The 18,322-nt window shown below is 53.6% G+C and overlaps 1 protein-coding gene across 6 annotated transcripts in view; it reads left to right on the plus strand.

The window, feature by feature from the left end:
- Positions 1–17,903, plus strand: part of Dnajb6 (DnaJ heat shock protein family (Hsp40) member B6) — a 61,587-nt gene extending 43,684 nt beyond the window's left edge. For all 6 annotated transcript variants that reach the window (XM_058573451.1, XM_058573197.1, XM_046422878.2 and 3 more), the window contains 2 exons: positions 12,874–13,083; positions 16,539–17,903. In XM_058573451.1, the coding sequence (XP_058429434.1) occupies positions 12,874–13,083; positions 16,539–16,621 (293 nt within the window). In that variant the 3' untranslated portion in view covers positions 16,622–17,903. The remainder of the gene's footprint in view (positions 1–12,873; positions 13,084–16,538) is intronic.
- Positions 17,904–18,322: the final 419 nt, after the last annotated feature.

The following is an 18,322-nucleotide window of genomic DNA, read 5'->3' on the forward strand; positions in this document are numbered from 1 at the left end:
CCAGTGCCTCACAGATGCTAGGCAAGTGCTCTACCATTGAGCCACAGCCCATGTAATAGCATATTTTCTAGAATGAAAAAATTCTATGTTTGCTCACATCCCCCAGCCCCCTCCCCTTATTTTCTCATAACTAATCATTAGTATTTTTGGCAAAGATTTTTAGCTGAGTGCAGTGGTTCAACATTTGTAAGATGAAGTCCTCTGGAGGTGCCTGGCCTTCTTGGGTTGGCTTCAGCTTGCAGGTGGAGTCCCGCCATTTCTTGCAGTGTATGCCATGGGAGCATCTCCCTGTCACCCATCATCAGGTTGAAGTGCCAGGAGTTGGAGTGTGCGTCGTGCCCCAGTGAGCTCAGCAGCACAGGGCACAGTGTGGAGTGTGCTGCTGCCAGTGACAGGGCTGGAGAGTGCTTCAGCCTGTGTGTTGCCAGCTGGGAAAAGATGCAGATTCCAAATTCCAGATATGGTTTTTACTGAACCTGTATTGCTTTCACAACATTGTAAAGTTAACAAAAAAAAAAGTGAACCTCACACCCCAATACTGGGGATTCAGTCTAGGGGCACTTGACCACCGAGCAAATCTTCAGTCCGTGCCCCCCCCCCCCCCAGGTCTGAGGACTGAACCCAGGTCCTTGCTAGGCAAGCTCTCTGCCACTGAGGTAAATTCCCAACCCCTCCCCAGTCCTTTTGTGTAACTTTTTGTGGTACTGGGTATTCAACTTGGGGAGCTACTGTTAGTAGAGCTAGTTCCCAGCCCTTCTGAAAAGATTGTGTTTTGACACAGGGTTTCACTGTGTTGCCTAGGTTGGCCTTGAACTTGAGATCTTTTGTCTCCTGAGGCACTGGGATTGTAGGGTGGGGGTGTGTTCCCTCTTCAGTTGTTTGTCTTGAGATGTTGATCTGCATTCTATATTTATAAATTTGAGTTTAAGAATTACCTTTTTTTGGTGCTGGGACTTGAACTTAGGCACTTTACCATGGAGCCACATTCCCCACTTCCTTTTGTCTTTTATTTTGAGACAGAATATCACTAAGTTGTTTGGGACCTCCCTAATCTGGCTGGCCTCTTTATTGTGATCCTCTTGCCTAAGACTCCAAAGTGACTGGGATTACAGGTTTGTGCCATCATACGTGGCTCAAGGCCAACTTTTTAAGTTATTTTTTAATTTTTTTAAAAGTTTTTTTAAAGAGTGAGAGAGAAAGAATTTTTTAATATTTGTTTTTTTTAGTTTTCGGCGGACACAACATCTTTGTATGTGGTGCTGAGGATCGAACCCGGGCTGCACGCATGCCAGGCGAGGGCGCTACTGCTTCAGCCACATCCCCAGCCCCCCCTCCCTTTTTAAAAATAAGTTACACTTATAAAAGTCTTCATTTTTGCTGGTTCTGAATCATTTGTAGTTTTGAATTTGTTTCCACCCAACATGGCCTGTGAAGCATCTGTTTTGGTGTAAATTATTCAGAAATTGCTAGTTTTACTATTTTAGTAGTGTGAACTCTCCCTCTGTTATTTCCCCCCAATCAAGTATGAAGTTCTGATTATATTTAGCAATCAGAAAGTAAATACCTTTACTTTCTGAAAAACAGATTTGAAATATTTCCTTTTTTTTTGGGGGGGGGGGTGCGGTGTTGGGAATGGCACCGAGGGCATTATATTGTTCTGTGGGTGCATCTCCTGCCCCATCTGTCTGTCATAGTCCCTTCCCTTTAGAGTCCCTTAGTCCCTTAGTGGGGCTCTACTGCGGTGCTACATTTCCAGATTTTTGCTAGGATCTTAAGTTGCCCAGGCTGATCTTGGAATTTGTAGTCTTTCTTCCTCAGTACCCTGAATTGCTGGGATTAAAGGTGTATGTCACTGTGTCCATTTTAATTTTCCTGTCTCTGCCCTTCCTTCTTACCCGACCTTGGGATTGAACCCAGGAGCACTTTACCAGTGACCTACATTCCCAGCTCTTTTTTATTCTTTGAGTCAGGGTCTGGCTGGGTTGTTGGAGGGTCTCACCTCGTTGCCAAAGCTGGACTTGAATTTGTGATCCTCTTGCCTCAGCTTCCCAAGAGACTGGAATCACTGGCAGCACCACTGTGCCCGACTTGTTTTAGGATTGTGGTGTGGCGCAGCAGAGCTGCGTGAACAGCTTGCACATGTGTCTACACTTCCTTTGCTTTTTGACTTAATGTTAACCTGGTATAGTTTTACTTTGTCCCTTGAAGCTCGTCTAGGACAAGTGGGCATGTAGGAGACCAGACCCTGCTTTGTGCTTCAGAAGGGGCTGCTGGCACTGCTGACCTGGTGGGGTAGGCCCTCCCCTTATGTGGGCACCTTGTCTACCTCCAGTGCTCTGGACAGAATGTGCGGTTCCTGCTGTGCTGAAGGCTCTGCTTTCTGGAGTCACTTTATTTTTTTATTTTTTAAAAAATATTTATTTATTTATGTATGTATCTTTTTAGTTTTAGGTGGATACATTAGTTTGTTTTTATGTGGTGCCGAGGAGTCGAACCCAGTGCCTCATGCATGCTAGGCGAGCACTCTACCACTGAGCCACCACCCCAGCCCCTCCTGGAGTCACTTTAATCGAGACCATGCTTGTGGCCCCTGTAGCAGTGTCTGAAAATGAGGGGAGTAAAAATGCTCTGCTTCTAGCAATTCCCTGTACTCCCACCTGCACCAGGTCTGGCACGTGCCTTGCAGGGGTGGCTGACCTTGTTTGGGCTCCACAGTAGCCCTGGGCTTCTTCCTCATCTTCTCAGCTCCTGAGGGGCTGGGTCTGCTTGGAGTGGCACAGCACAGCTGTCAGCATTTTCCCAGTGCTGAAAACCACTCAGGGCATCTTAAAGGGTTAGGGTTAGGGTTAGGGTTGGGCTCTGCAGTAGCACCCAGGCTGAAGGACTTGACCTTCAGGGGACTCCCTGCAACTGTCCCTGTGCTGCCACCTGCCCTGGACCTGAGGGTGGAAGTGTGTATCTCTGAGCTCTGCCACTGTGCTGCTCTTCTGCAGAGGGGTGGCCGCAGTGCTAGTGGGGTCTGCCCCTCTAAGTGGGCTGTTGTCCAGGCCTGGTCCCAGGGACTGCCGTGTGTGTCTACCCTTAGGGCCATGCCTGGCCTCGATCTTGTTTCCTGGACATGGTTTGAGGGGTGACTACTGTGTGTTTACCAGGGTTGCCTAGCTGCACTGTCTTGGCTCACAGCACTTGGCCTGAGCTCCAGTGAGCATTTGGTGTTTCCTGCGGGCCCCAGGAGACTGAAACCCAGCTCAGGGAGAGGCGTCTAATATAGGGCCTGCTGTTGGGGGAAGTGACCCTGTGCGGCCTCCGGATCCTCTGGCCCTTGTCTGCCTTGGTGTGGTTTGTGCTTGACTCTCAGTTGAACCCAGGCATCTGCCTGTTTTTCCGTAGCTGTCATTTTCTTTTTCCAGTAACATTGATAAGTGGTCTTCACATCTTCCGAAGACCCCTCAGTCAGTAGCCTGTTAGACTTGTAAGGGCTGGGGATGTTGTGTAATGGCAGAGCACGTGCCTAGCATGGGCCAAGCCCGGATTCTATTCCCAGCAAGAAAAATAATAAACAAACAAACAAACAAATAAATAAAGTCTTAGAGTCTGCCTGCCTCACTCTGACCTGCCCGTCCTGCACCTCAATTCAGTTGCCTCGTGGGTGCCGCAAAGTGGCTCTCGTGTGTCCATATGTGGTAAGTAGAATTTTGAAATAATTTGAAATAGTTCAGGGCCTCTTGAGGTTTTCTTATGAGATACCTTGTAACGTAGGCTCTGCCTGTTGGCTGTTTTCCATTCACCACTTCGCCCCATTTTGTGGGGGGGGGGTACCAGGAACTGAACCCAGAGGTGCTCTACCACTGAGCCATATCCCAACCATTCTTCTATTTTGAGATAGGGTCTTGATAAGTTGCTGAGGCTGGTCTCAAACTTGGGATCCTCCTCCCTCAGCCTCCTGAGTAGCTGTGGTCACAGGGCTGGCCACTGCTTGACCTAGATTGTTCCGGGACAATGGTCTACAGACCTTTCCTGGCCACATTCTCAGCCCTATTTTGTGTTGCTTAGCAACAGGGTCTCATTGAATTGCCCAGCACCTGACTTTTTTTTTTGCTAAGGCTGGCTTTGAACTCACAAGTCTCCTTTCCTTGTCCATCCTGTTCTCCTCTAGCTTGCTCTTCCCCAGCAAGCCAAGGTCTCTGCCCATTCTGTCAGCTGCACACTCTAGGTCTGGGTCCCTTGGCCATTGGTCCCAGACTCTGGGTAGCTCAGGCAGCGAGCACCTGCTTGCCATGTCCTATTTTGTTCTCACCTGTTTGCTGTAGAGTTCAACAGTAGTAGGTTCTCGCTGTCCCCAGTCCTTGCCCACATCCACACCAGGTGTTGGAAGTGAGCCCGTCTTGAATGGGCCAGCAGGCGATTCTGGATGTTTGTGCTCCCTTAGGGAGAGCAGTCTTCATGATTTGAATATGTATGGGATCGAACTTTCTTCCCACCCCACAGAAGATGGACAGGAGCAGCCGCAGCAGAGGCCCTTGGACACTGTGGGCTTGGGAAAGCGGTGGTGTGTGCTGGTGGCCCTCATTTGCATGCCTTCAGCCTTTGACTGCACCAAGAACCAGAGCTGCTGCAGTGACAGCTGGTGCATGTTACTCACAGCTTCCAGATGACTTCAGTGGCTCTGGGCGACAGCTGCACGCCTTGTATTTGTTTTTAGATTTAACTTTGTAGAAGGCAGGACATCTTTAGGTATATTTTCTTTCCCAAGAGAGAAAAGAAACTTGAACTCTTGTAACCAACCTATGTTTCTGTCATTTATAGGGTTTAATAATTCAGGACCAGCTCAATGTTACAATGTGCACTCAGCATCTGGAAGCCCTGAGCAGAAAAGCAGATGTTCGTTAATTCATGTGCAGGAAGGGTCTATCAGAAGTTACACAAAGTAGTCATTTACCTATGATTTGTAGAGTTTAGCAGTGCCTTTTTTTTTTTTTTTTTTTGTACTGGGGATTGAACTCGGGGAAACTCAACCACTGAGCCACATCCCCAGCCCTATTTTGAATTTTATTTAGAGACAGGATCTCACTGAGTTGTTAGCACCTGGCTTTTTTGCTGAGGCTGGCTTTGAACTCACGATTCTCCTGCCTCAGCTTCCTGAGCTGCTGGGATTACAGGTGTGAACCACTGTGTCCAGCTAGCAGTGACTTTTTATACAACTAACTATTGCCTTTTTTGCAAAAATTGCTGTAAAAAATTGTTTAAATAACTAGTGGTATATCCAGAAGTGGTGGTGAGTGCTTGTAATCCCAGCGACTCAAGGAGGCTGAGGTAGGAGTGTCACAAGTTAGAGGCTAGTCTAAGCAATTTAGTCAGACTGTCCCAAAATAAAAAATGTCAAAAGGGCTGGGGGCATGGCTCAGTGGTTAAGCACCCCTGGGTTCAATCCCAAGTACTAGGCAGGGAGAGGAAATCTCTGAAAAAGCCAAAGGTATATTTCCAAAGGTAGGAGATGATAATAGCCAGTGGCTTCACATGGAAAATTTGGAGGATCAGCTTTCAGACTGTGATGGTGGGTGTGGCGGGATGATAGGAGCTGCACTTAACACAGGTTTTAGTTTTAGTTCAGAGAATGTGTCAGAGTGGAACCTGTGTCTTTAAATTTTGCTGAGGCTGGCTTGGAATCCGATACCTTTCCGCCTCAGCTTCCAGAGGGCAGGATTAGAGGTCTGCAGCACTAAGAATCATCTGTCTTGATGGAGAAGCTGATTGCTGGTTTGTTTGCTTTTTGGTACTAAGGATTGAACCCAGTGACCTGTACCACTAAGTCTCACTCATCTCCAGTGCTTTTCATTTTGAGGCAGGTTCTCTTTTTTTTAAAGTATTTTTAGTTGTAGATGGACACAATACCTTTATTTTACTTATACATGGTACTGAGGATTGAACCTCATGCCGTACACATGCTGTAGCCAAGTACTCTATCACTGAGCTGCAACCCCAGCCCTTGAGGCAGGTTCTGACTTGCTTAGTGCTTCGTTAAGGTGCTGAGGCTGGCCTTAAAATTGGGATCCTCCTGCCATGTCCTTCCTAGTCGCCAGGATTACAGGCTTATGCCACCAGGCCCAGCCAGCTGATTGCTTCTTAAGGATGTCCCAGTTCTTTGATGGCCTTCTTTATGGAGATCTTGCAAAGGGCATTGGTTCAGGGCTTCTCTGCAGTGTGCGGAAGCTTCCCTGTGGCAGCAGGGTCCATAGGGTCTGCTGCTGGCCTCATTCTTGGCCTGGAGATCTTCCCTCCTGATGAGCATGTACAGAGCGATCCCTGCTCGGTTTGCTTTTCAGATGACTCCCCAGGTTTTAAAGGATTGAGCCAGGAGACAGCATCTGATGCAGACTTTTGAAGTTCGTGTGTGCTACTTGGTGGCGGAGCGCTTGCCTCGCATGTGCAAGGCCCTGGGTTCAATCCCCAGCACTGCCAAAAATAAACAACAATAAAAACACAGAAAAGCCTCAGTTTTAAAGCTTGAACATTAAATATATTAAATACTGATAATATTTGTTTTATTTATTTTTGATGTGTGTACATGGTACCGGGGATTGAACTCAGGGGTGCTCTATTACTGAACTAGTATTCTTTATTTTAAAAAAAACATCCTTAGTATTTTTTATTTTTTAAAGGTCACATATATACATAGTTTTTTTTTTTTTTTTTTAAGATAGAGTGAGAGAGGGAGGGAGGGAGAGAGAGAGAGAGAGAATTTTTAATATTTATTTTTTAGTTTTCGGCGGACACAACATCTTTGTTTTGTATGTGGTGCTGAGGATCGAACCCGGGCCGCACGCATGCCAGGAGAGCGCACTACCGCTTGAGCCACATCCCCAGCCCCGATTTTTTTTTTTTTTTTAAAGAGAGAATTTTTTAATGTTTATTTTTTAGTTATTGGCGGACACAACATCTTTGTTGGTATGTGGTGCTGAGGATCGAACCCGGGCCGCATGCATGCCAGACGAGCGTACTACCGCTTGAGCCACATCCCCAGCCCTAGTATTTTTTATTTTTATTTTGAGACAGAGTCTCATTACTCCTGCCTTGGTCTCCCTAGCCACTCACCTGGTCTCACAGGGCTGTAATGCAGTCGGCCTTGCCTGTTTCAGGCTCTGGGGGAGTTAGAGGAAGGCAGTCCCGGGGTAGTGTGACTAGGCTCTGGGACACGTGTCTCTGGGCCTTCTCCTTCTCCTGTTGATGGTTCGCAGTCCATCTCCTCTGGGCACTAAAGTGGGCCAGCTGTGTGCTTTTTTGTGTGTGTGTCTCATCCTGTACCTGTGTGACCTTTTTGGGGTCAAGGTCCACTATGTCTTCAAAGGCACTATCCCTGGAGCCCAGCTGCCAGTGGAGACTGTGAAGATCTCCTCATGAAAAGCTTGAGTTGGGTCCTCTGCGTTGGCTTGGCAAGTGTGTACATTTCCATCCAAACATCTTGTGGCCCACCGTGCACCCTGCTCTTGAAGGCCCATCTGACTCCAGCTAATGGTGTGGAATTCCCCTGCTGCAGGAGCTGTGGTGTGCAGGATGCAGTGTAGATGGGAACCCTGGATGTGCAGGTTAGCGAGAACCCCCAGCTTGACTTGCTTGGCTGGACAGGAGCATGGTGAGGCACAGTTTGTGGGCACTGAGGACTTTTCTGGCATGTTCACTCAGAGCCCTGCAGAGGAACCTAGTACCAACTTGAGGCCACACAGGTGCGGGAGGCAGACTGGCCAGGGCCCCAGCTCATGCATGCGGCCTGTGTGCAGTGGTGACCTCATGACCAGGCTCTGAGGGAGATGGAAGCGATTGGAACCTGTTGATGTGGTTGAGGCTGCCCTGGTTGGTGCATACCCTGGCCCTCCCGGGGCTCTGCAGGTCCATTAGCTCAGGGTGTGCTGGGACTCTTCCTGCAGTGGGCCCAAGTCCCTGCATGGGCTTTGTTACCTGAATCTCTTAGTACAGGAAGGATTCTTTACTCTTGTTACAGTCAGAGCTTTAAAATTTGTCTTCTAAGGAGCGGAGCGTTCTGTTGCTGGTGCTCTTACAGGAGTCTCAAGGGCGATTGCCAGCTCTTCCTCCCTGTCTCTACCTTGCTCCTTTGGTCCTCCTGACAGCGGGCCCTGGGAAGGGTGCAGTGCAGGGGTGTGTGTGGCGTGGTTGCAGCCTCCTGACTGCTGAGCAGCGAGCACTGGAGACCCCCGTCTCCAGTTGTTGTGCCAGCATCACCATACCATCCTTTCTTGGCAATATCAAGGCTGAGTCTTAGATGCATTCAGCCTTTTTTTCTAGCATTTTATTCTCCTTCCTGAGAGAAGAGAAACCTTGACTCCCTCCTGGCGGTGCCTGCGGCCCATAGTTGCAAGGGGGCGCAGCACAGCCTGCGGATGGGTACTCCTGCCCAGGCAGAGAGCTGCGCGCTCTGTGTCGCGGGCCGCCTCTGCCTGTCCTCCTGTCCTGATCAGGGCTTAGCTGAGGGGGAGGCTGAGAGCTGAGGTACACACCTGTAATTCAGCATTTAGGCGCCCAGACAGGAGCTTCATAGTTGTAGACCAGAGTGGGCTGAGGCCGGGTGCAGTGGTGCACGCCTGCAGAGGCGTGGGCAGGAGGATAGCGAGTTCAAAGCCAGCCTCAGCAGTTTAGTGAGACCCTGTCTCTAAAAATTAAAAAAATAGGGCTGGGGGTGTGGCTCAGTGGTCCAGTGCCTCTGGGTTCAATCCTTGATTAAAAAAAAAAACCCAAAGTGGGCTGGTTGTAGAGTGCTTGTCTAGCAGGACTCAGTCCCATCTCCAGCACTGGGGACAACAAAGGAAGTAAGGCTTCCTTGGTTCCTGGTGTGGCCTCCAGTGGCACTGCCAGGACATGCGGGCCCTCCGTCCTCTGCCATGGTGTCTGAGCCACACAGGCCCCTCTGCAGGCCGACTGAGGTTCTGAAGGTGCTGGCCACCCTGCTGCTGTGGGAGGTTGCTGGGATCGGCTGCTCTCCAGCAAGCAGCATCTTCGAGTGATGTTTGTGCTCTCTCTGGCCTGCTTTCCTGGCCACTGAGACTTCAAGGCATGCCCCCCCCCACCCCACCCCCGGAAGTGCTTGCTGCTGGCTCTCTGAGTTTCTGTGCTCAGGGCTGCAGATAGAGGGTAGATCCCCTGCATGACCTGGGTGCTTGGCTGGATGCCAGGGGGTAGGGCCCAGAGGGAAAGAACAAGCAAGGGAGGTCCTGGCTTGGCCCAGCCTCTTGGGTATTCTGGGAGCCTCCTGCACTGGAGGGTGGGCATGGTGGTGTCTTAGGTGTGTGGCGCTGTTGTAAGTTCTATTGTGTTGTGGAAACCCGTCCAGTACCAGCCTGTGCCTGCTGTGGTTAGCAGCCCCACCCAGCACAGGAGGACAGTTGAGTCTCTGGATCACAGGGAGTGGGTTCCTTGGGCTACTGTCAGACCCAGGCAGGTCTGCAGACCACAATGTGGGGAGGGCAGGGGGCCGAAGACCAGCCCTGGTGGGTCGGGACATTCCAGTGCCAGCCAGGGCAGGTTGAGTGGCGTTGTGTGGCAGTGGAAGTCAAGATGCTTAGAGAAGCTGGCGCCCTGGGAGTGTTAGTCCTCTGCCCTGGCCCTTGGCTGTGGGACACTGCTGTGTGAGCCTGAGAGCAGGTACTCCCAGGGCCACCCTCACGGGCCTGTGCTGCAGGACTGGGGCTTGAAGTCCTTGGCGGGAGCCCATCTTGTGGCTTTGCGGCCACCCTCTACGCTGCGGGTGGCCATGACCTGGGCTGTCTTCCGGTGGTGACGCGGGTGGCCATGGCCCAGGCTGTCTGCAGGGTGGTGACATGGGCCCATGTTACTGAAGCCACCGTTTGGTGCAGGTTAACTGAAGGCCTGTGTGTCACGGCAATGGGCACGGGAGGAGTCCAGGGTGCTGGCGTGGTCGGGCAGTACCAGTGGGAATTCTGGAGGAGAATTGCATGCACCTCCGTTTCCACTTTATTTCCTTCCCAGGCACTTTTCAAATGTGGAGGTTTTGTGGGGACCTTATGGCCTCCATGCCTTGGTTGTCATTGGTTAAAAGGTGCTGTGCTTGCCCACCCCAGTCACAAGGACCCGGGCAGGAAGGCTTCCTGGAGGGGTTTGCTTGGGAGCAGAGGTGCCCGAAGAACTGCACAGGGAAGTGGGAGCTGGGAGCCAGCAGCAGAGGTTCCGCCCAGGTTGGGGCAGGGAGGATTGGAGAATTGTGCTCTCAGGTGGTGGCCTGCTACCGCTGGCCCCCTCCAAAGGCCTGGGCCTTCTCCCTGTGGGAGACACAGAACAAACAACATGGCTCTGAATTCTGAGTGATCCGGGCCGGCCCAGAAGCACTGGGAGATTTCGTCACTGCACCTCACAATAGCTTGTTTCAAGGCAGGCTTTTGTCCACCTCTGCTACTGGTGGCCATGGCCTGGGCTGTCTGCAGGGTGGTGACTGCGGGTGGCCCCCCTAGTCCTTTTATTTTACTTAATTGAGGTAGGGCCTCGCTGAGTTATCTAGGCTGGCTTTGAACTCTCGATCCTCCAGCCTCAGCCTCTGCAGTCACTGGGATTGCAGGAGTGTGCAATGTCTGTCTGCTCTATCTGTGTGTTGTTTAGCCCTCTTCTCTCCTCTTCTCTAAGCTGACAGTAAGCACAGAGCTCTAGCAGCTCTAGAAGCAGTGCATTTCTGCAGCCCCACCTTCAGGGAGGCAGGTGCAGGTGGAAGAGGTAAGGAGCCACAGCTGTGCAGAGTCTGGCTCCTCTGCAGGCAGTGGCTTTGTAGCCTCAGAGAGACCAGGCTGAAGTGTGGGACCTTGGGGACTTGTGAGCTAGCTCCATGGAAGACCCGTGGCTGCACGAGGGTCTGTTGGGAGCACTTGGTGAGGTGTGCAGGTGTGTGCCTGGGTGGAGCCCGGAATGGCAGAGTGTGCCAGACACCATTGTTCCGTGTGTTTGGACAGGAGACGGCTCAGGCCCGGCTCAGGCCCGCCTGCTGATGGGCCCTTGCAGTCAGAGGTAAGTGGATGAGTTGGCGGCGCTGGCCCCCCAGAGTCCTGTGCTCAGCAGCAGGCAGCCTGTGGGCAGTCCTTTACCTGGAACTCTTACATTTCCTTCTCAAGTGTCCACACTTGGGTTGACAAAGTGTAGTTTTTAAACAGAAGTTCAAGCTGGGATTCTGCTCCGGGGCGGGGATGGGCTCTGTGCTTGGCTTCCTGTTCTTCCTTGCCCAGGACAAGGGGCCTCCTTGGTGCTGGTGTGGCTGGCTGCAGCTGGCCCAGGGCCAGTGCCGTGGTGTAGCAGGCTGCCTGGGCCCCCTTCGGTGTCTTGTTTCCGAGGCAGAGAGCACGGATCTCTCAACTCCTGCGTGCCCTGGGTGCTCACATGCCAGGCCCTGTGGGGGGCACCAGCTCCTCATTGTCCCAGCCTGTGCCGGGGCTCTCTGCAGGGTGCGGCGTTTCAGTGGCAGCACCCCTCCAGCCTGGCCGCCTGCCACAGACTGTCCCGAGGTGCCATTCTGAGCCCTGGTGCCTGTGGGCATCTGCACACAGCCACTCGGTCTCAGGCCTCAGGGCTTGGGCACGCTGCAGAGTCCACATCCTGCCCACTGCCAGGATGCCACCCTCAGCCCAGAGGCTTCATGTGACCCAGAGGAGATCCATGTCTCATGGGGGCCTTCGGCCCTCTGGCAGGACATGCTGGATGCTGTGAGTGATGGGTGGGGCAGTCAGTACCTGATGTGGTAGCTCATGACAGCCTGTGGTGGCCTCTCAGCTTGCCCTTTGGGAACTCAGTCACGTGGCCGGAGAGACAGGAGAAATAGGATTGCTGTGGACGGTGCAGGGGCCAAGGCAAGGTGGACTTGAGTGGACTCCGGGAGTCGCTGGCTCCAGCTGGTGTGAGCTGTAGCTGGGTGAAGCCCCAGCATGGAGCCTGGCACCACGTTCCAGGGCTGGTGTGCAGGTGAGGACATTTGAGACCCTTGACTAGCATTTACGTCCTCAGTTTCAGTGGCAAACACCCTGGGCTGACTGGGAAACAGGGATGAAGGAGCCACCACAGGGTGACCCCTGCCTCGGTTTGTTCCTCAGCAGGTGCGAGGCCTTTGCCTCCCCCGGGCTTGGGCTGCGCAGGAGGGCAGCAGGTGTTTTCCTCGCAGGGAGTGGAGTCCAGGGAGATGGGCCTGGTAGTTTGGGAGGAGTCTCAGCAGCGCTTTCTCTAACAGATCCATGAAGTGCTGCTAGTTGAGAACTTGTGGAGAGTCAAAGTCAGTCCTTCAACAGTACTATTTTTAGATGTTCTTCCTTGTTTCCAGTCAGTGTGCAGAAACTGCTCTATGTTTCAGGTTGATAAGGGCCTTCAGAGTGACTCGTGTCGAGTGGTGGGGGCACTGACGCCAGGGCCCAGGCCGGGGCAGTGGGAGGAGCCTGGGGCTCAGGAAGGGCCAAGGCACTCCTTTGCCTGGCAGGATGGCTGGATGGGCACCCGCACGCCTTCACGGGGTGCTTGCTTCAGCCAGTACAGAGGACTCTTCTCAGCACAGGCCCGAGAGCTGACTGGGTCTGCCGCCTCCTTGCAGGTGGCACGGTTGGGTTGACAGCCATCCTGTCCAGGGTGGTTGTCCATCCGCACTTCAATGGGTGTTTGCCTGGATGGTTCTGAATATGCCCTGCAGGGTGGGTTGGAGCCGCTGTTTCCATAGCATGATTCCGTGGGATTGTAAGTCAAGGCCCCGACAGTGCCAGCCTGGAATGGCCCATTTCTTTTTCCAGAAGTCTTGTGGCTCTAGGGGTAAGCAGCTCCTGAGGGCATGCCACCCTTGCCCTTGAGGGCGGGTCTCCCGCTCATGTGCTCTCCCTGGTGTGTTTTCAGGTGTGGCTGATGAGAATGCCCTTGTGGAAGAGCGCCTGCGGAGAGGCCAGCCTGCCCTGCCCGCCCAGCACGCCAGCACCCGCCCTCAGAAGTCCTGCCGCCCCACACAGATGGCCAGGCCTGCGCCACAGCATAGCATCTGGGAGCAAGAGGAGGAGCAGGACAAACCACGGGTCCCCAGCACCTGGGACACGCCCATGAGCTCAGCAGGTGTGCAGAGGGAAACTGGTGTGGAGCAGCCCCAAAGTGATCCTCCCCCAAGTTCAGGACAGAGAGGACAGAAGTCATACCTGTGCTGCTGTGTTCTGACCTGAGCAGGTGTGGGGAGCCAGGGGGCAGGCACCAGGCCCTGGGGGCAGAGGCAGAGGAAGGCCTGTGCCCGAGCTCACCTCCAGGAGCTGTGCCGCGGGAGGCCTAGCTGTGGCTGCTCGAAGCTCTCCCTCCATTAAAGCAGGGTCCCACTGTTCTGCGGTGTGTGTGGAGTGCATTGCCCGGCAGGGGTGAGGGCTGCTGCGCTTGCCATGTCGCTCCATTACCTGAGTGCTGCTGTTGGAACCTCGTGCCAAGAGGTGGAGATCTGTCACTTGCCCTGATGGTCCCAAGCCACACCTATCTTCTGCATCTGCTTCACCCTTCAAAGAAAAAAATCCCAGCCAGCCCGGCATAGTGGCACACGCCTGTGACCCCAGCAACTTGGGAGGCTGAGCAGGAGGACCGCAAGTTCAAGGCCAGCCTGGGCCATTTAGTGAGACTCTGTCTCAAAATACAAATGAAAAGGGCTGGGGATGTGGCCCAGTGGTAGACTGCCCCTGGGTTCAGTCCTCGGTAGCACCAAACAAGCAAAACAAAAACAAAATAGAAAACCAGCAAAGTCCCCAACAGTTTGGGTGGAGGTGGCTGCCCTGGCTGCCCTTCTGTGGGCCTGGCACCCAGGACCTGGTTCCTGAGTCCCCGCTCTGCCCTTTTTCCTCCTGGCAGCGCCTGGAGGTCTCTGGCTACCTGTGGTGCTGAGCCTGAAGCCCAGTGTCGCTCCCTGTGAGGTGTCTGTGCCCCTGGGTCCCACAGCTGTGTGGAAGCTGGTGGCCACAGCAGGACAGTTGTGGAAGGGTCCCTGCTTGGTAATCTGAGCCAGGGTGGTGCAGGCAGTCTCAGGTGCTCTGAGCAGGAAACCGAAGGGAGGAGTTCTACTGCTTTGCTTTCACAGAGCCTCCTTCGTTCCCGTCTGGTCCTCCCCAGACAGAGCAGTGTCTGCAGGGTTTAGAGGAAAAAAACGCACCCTTTCATCAACACTCACCTGTGGGCAGGTGTGGCTGGGCCTTGGGGCAGCTGGCACATGGCCCCTGTGGCCAGCTGCCCTGCTCTGCAGCAGGTGTGCCAGGGAACGTAGCGGGGCGTCAGCTCTCCCAGTGGGCCTGAGGGACAGGCAGTGTGCTTGGCCTTGCCCCACGGAGGGGCCTGCGAAGCCTCCAGGACCTCTGTCCACTGCTAGTACCGAGGGCTGTGAGGGCTGCGGGAGGGCAGTGTCCTCTCAAGGGTCTCTGTGAGGTACAGGACATGCAGGTTGTAGACTGCGGACTGGCTCGCTAGGTCATGCATGGCCTGCAGGTCCTAAGAGCTGGTGTGCAGGTGTGGGCTGCCCAGGGGACCCACCATCCCAGAACTGTGGGCCTTCTGGAAGGTAGTGCTTCAGCAGACCCGGCCGGGGACCCTGGCTCAACACCAGGCTCCTTCTCTCCACGGTGGCATCTGTTGCTGTGGATCCTGTTGAGTTTGGGAAAAGTAGGAATTAGCAGTGGAGACAGCCCTGCAAAGTCGTTGGTCCACGTGTCATCGGGTTCTGACCAGATGCCATTTTTGAATGGGAAAAACAGTAGACTTGTGAATTCAGAAATCCTTGCACAGGAGAGGTGGGCGGTGCCGTCCTTGCCCATCGGCCCCTGCGTGTGGTGAGCTGGGGCATTGCTGGTCTGTGCCCCCGTCAGGGGAGGCTCTGGATGTGCCGGAGCTGTCGGGTTGCCTTTCCCTGTACTCAGGTCCCAGGCCTGAAGAAGAGCACCAGAGCTGAGGAGCATGGGTCCTTGCAGGTGCAGCATGCTGAGCCCTCTGCAGGAGGCAGGGAGGCAGGAGGCAGGGAGGCCGGAGCGGAGTAGAGGAAGTGCCCTGGACACCAAGTGTCCCCTCCCCAGCGCAGCAGAGCCATGACCCTGGGGCCTCTCCCCTCCAGCAAGAGGGTTTGCCTCCAGGACTTGCTCATCTGGGTTGCAGGTCTGGGTGCTCCAGGTGTCAGGAGAGGACGGAGCCAGGGTGTGCCTTCCTGCAGTTGTGGCCTGGAGCCAAGCCAGCCCAGAACACTTAGACACTCTGGCTGTCTTCTGCATGCTCCCCTGTGGCCTTGAACGTCCCTGCCATTGCCTTTTTGTTGAATTTGCAAGTTTGGGCCTTTTTTCCTTAAAAAGCAGTGTATAATAAGGAACACTGTCACCTTGAAGTGCTAGGGACCCCAGCTTCACACTTCGGCTTCTCGGCTGCACCGCAGAGTGGCCTGGTTTTCCCAGGAGCTCGCTTTCCTTGCCCAGTGTCGGAGTGTACCCTTGCCCTGCTTCTAGGATGTGAGTTTTCCAGATTGAAAACGAGTCTCCCTGGGAGACGCTTCTAAGGGATGGAATGACTGTGCATCGTGCCTGCTGAAGCAGACAGCGGGTGCCCTGGGGTTTGGGGAGTGGGACCGTCTCCCGTTGCAGAGGAGGTGGTCCAGGGAGCCCTAACCGTGCCCCGTGGTGCTGAGGTGGTGTGAGACCGCACCTGGGCTTGGTGGCCTTTGCCCTGCTGTGGCCATGGATCGCTGACTTCCTTTAAAATCGCTCTGCTTCGTTGTAGAGGTACAGGCTGAGCTGCAGCCAGCCACCTTGAAGTAACATGTGGAAAGGTGTATTCCTCTTCCACATTGGCTCCAGCACCCTGTGGGCCTGTCAGGAGCATGTGGCCATTAGAAAAGAAACTGAGAAGGACTCGGCATGTGAAAGTCATGAGAGAAGACAGCGTGGACCCTGAGGCTTGGTGTCTGTGGGAGGTGGCCCTTGTCACTGCTGTGCTGACCCTGTTCTTGGCTTCTGGCAGTCTGACCTTTGTCTTCCTGTTGTGCTGACATTCCCAGTTGAAGCCCAGGCAGCCACGGGTGTGCAGGGACCTGTGTGGGGGAGGTGGCCCCGATTCAGCTCCGGCCCACTCCCCACCCACAGGGCTGGGGACTGGCTGTTCATGGCCCTTGGGGCAGAATACCCAGGGTGAGCAGTCTTTCTTCTGATTGGCTGGACAGGTTGGTCATGCACCATCTGACTCAAGGGGACATAAGGGGCTCTGTCCTGGGTGAGAGATGGGTAGGCGCTGCCTTCTCGGCCTGACCTGGGGCCTGCAGGTGGTGAGGCGCCCTGGGTCTTGGCTGTGCATCTGCTCAGGGCCCTGTGTGGGTGGCTTGTGAGCAACCCGAGAGGCTTTCCACGTGGGGTTCAGAACGGCAGTGCGTGTCTTTGTGGAGGTTAGACGTGGACGAGACCGATGGCCTTTTTTGCTTTCTTTTCAACGTGGGGAAGTTTCTAGCCACCTGCCTGTGTCTCATGGGGAAGCAGTTGCTGGTGTGCAGTGTTTTACAAGCCGTGTTTCCTTAGGGTTCAAAGAAGGTGGCAAGAGGAAGAAGCAGAAGCAGAGAGAGGAGTCGAAGAAGAAGAAGTCGACCAAAGGGAACCACTAGGCTGGACTGGCCCTGCAGCCGCGCACAGCCTCGCTCGCATGGCCGGGCACGCGCTAGGTAGCAGCACTCGCGGTGCTGTCCCAGGGCCACCTTGCTTAGCAGGATCACGCCGTGCGCTCACAGATCGGTAGGATCAGGGGCACTGGAGATGGGGTGACATCACGGGTGGTCTTGACTGTCTGACTCTGCTCTTCCTCAGCACTAAATCTGTGAGCGTTTTTCTCTAGAATTATGAAGGGTCTGTCTCATTCTTTCCAGCTGTTCAGCCACCACACCAGCTACTGAGGTGTTCGTAACTGTAGAAGGCTATGTATGAGGTGCTGCTGGGAACCCGGTGTTCATGACACACGCGGCCTCCTTTCCTGGTGGCTCGGGGCTTGGAGTTAGGATGTAGTTAAGTGCAGCAGAACTTGAAGATAATGTACACTGCACCTGAAACCGTGGCTGGCAGGGTACTTTTTGTTCAGAGCAATTTGCCACACATAGCAGACCCTCACAAGTCACTTGAGATGTAAGACCATTTCTAGTATTTATTGTTCCAGTTTAAATCCTTTCCAGGTAGTCCAAATTTGACTCCAAATATTTAGTGTTTGCTACATCTCATTTTTTCTGCTTGGGCCCACAGTTGTTCTTTTAAGCAAGAAGGTTTGCTCAGCAGTGCCACCTCAGCTTCTGTGGCTCAGGGTCTTGCTGGGAGAACAGACTGATTACTTACCTGTCTGCGTGCATGCACACACAGATGCAATCAGTCAGCTTTGAGCACGAAGCTTGTGCTGAAATTTCAGTTTGCAGACTTTGGCCCCTGACACATTTTCTTCTATCTAGACTCTGCCTAGCCTCCTGTACCTGTTCCGTTTGCTCGATGCTTGGCCGCCTAACCTGGCTTTTATGAGCACCAAGGAGACCTGGTGTTGCCCGACTTGCCTGGATGTTCCTCCCAGGACATGCCCTTCCCTTTTAACACGAGGAACTGCTTTCCCTTGTCCTCTTGGAAGCGAGCATTGCCATGGCCTCAAGATGCCAGCAGTGTAGTCCAGCCTGGTGGAGACCAGGAGCATTCTGGTGCGAGCCGTGCACTAGTGTCCAGGTTGGGCCAGGAGCAAGTGTCCCTTGTGGTTTAAAGTGAGGTTGCAGAGGAGTTTGCTGTGTGTGGTTTTGGGGGAGTGGCGTGGGCGGTTGGGTGGAGAAGAGATCGGTATTTAATGCTTAATTGTAGAAATGTGACCCTGAAGGCACACTGTATTTTAATGGTACCTACATAAATAAAACATGGACACACGGACACTGTTGGTCTCTTTTGTGTTCATTCTGTTGGTCTTTTTGTGTCCTCTGCCATCTTTGTGGCCTTTCATGATCAGGAAGTTGCCCTGTTATTACCAATTAAAAAAAGGAGCCATTCTTCATTGTTTTCAATCCTATAGATACTGTGATGTTCCAGGGTCAAGAGATGCAGAAAGGCCCCATTACGGTGACATCCAGTAGACTGGTAGCTGACGAGTGTGCGGGCCTCAGCCAGTGACGGAGAGAAAGAGGGGCTTTGCAGCGCCCACTCTGGGTTTGAGAGAAGGCATAGCTCATTGCTTAGGTCCCAGGTGTCCTGTGGAGCCTGAGGCGGGCGGCTCTGCCTTGCAGCCAGTTCCACTGCTGCCTGCAGCCACAGCACCACCTCAGGCTGGCCGTAGGCGCACAGAGCAGGGTCAT

The sequence above is a fragment of the Marmota monax genome, unplaced genomic scaffold (assembly GCF_021218885.2).
Source record: "Marmota monax isolate L192 unplaced genomic scaffold, Marmota_monax_Labrador192_F-V1.1 WCK01_AAM20220418_F8-fsc00275, whole genome shotgun sequence".
Taxonomy (NCBI): Eukaryota; Metazoa; Chordata; class Mammalia; order Rodentia; family Sciuridae; genus Marmota; species Marmota monax.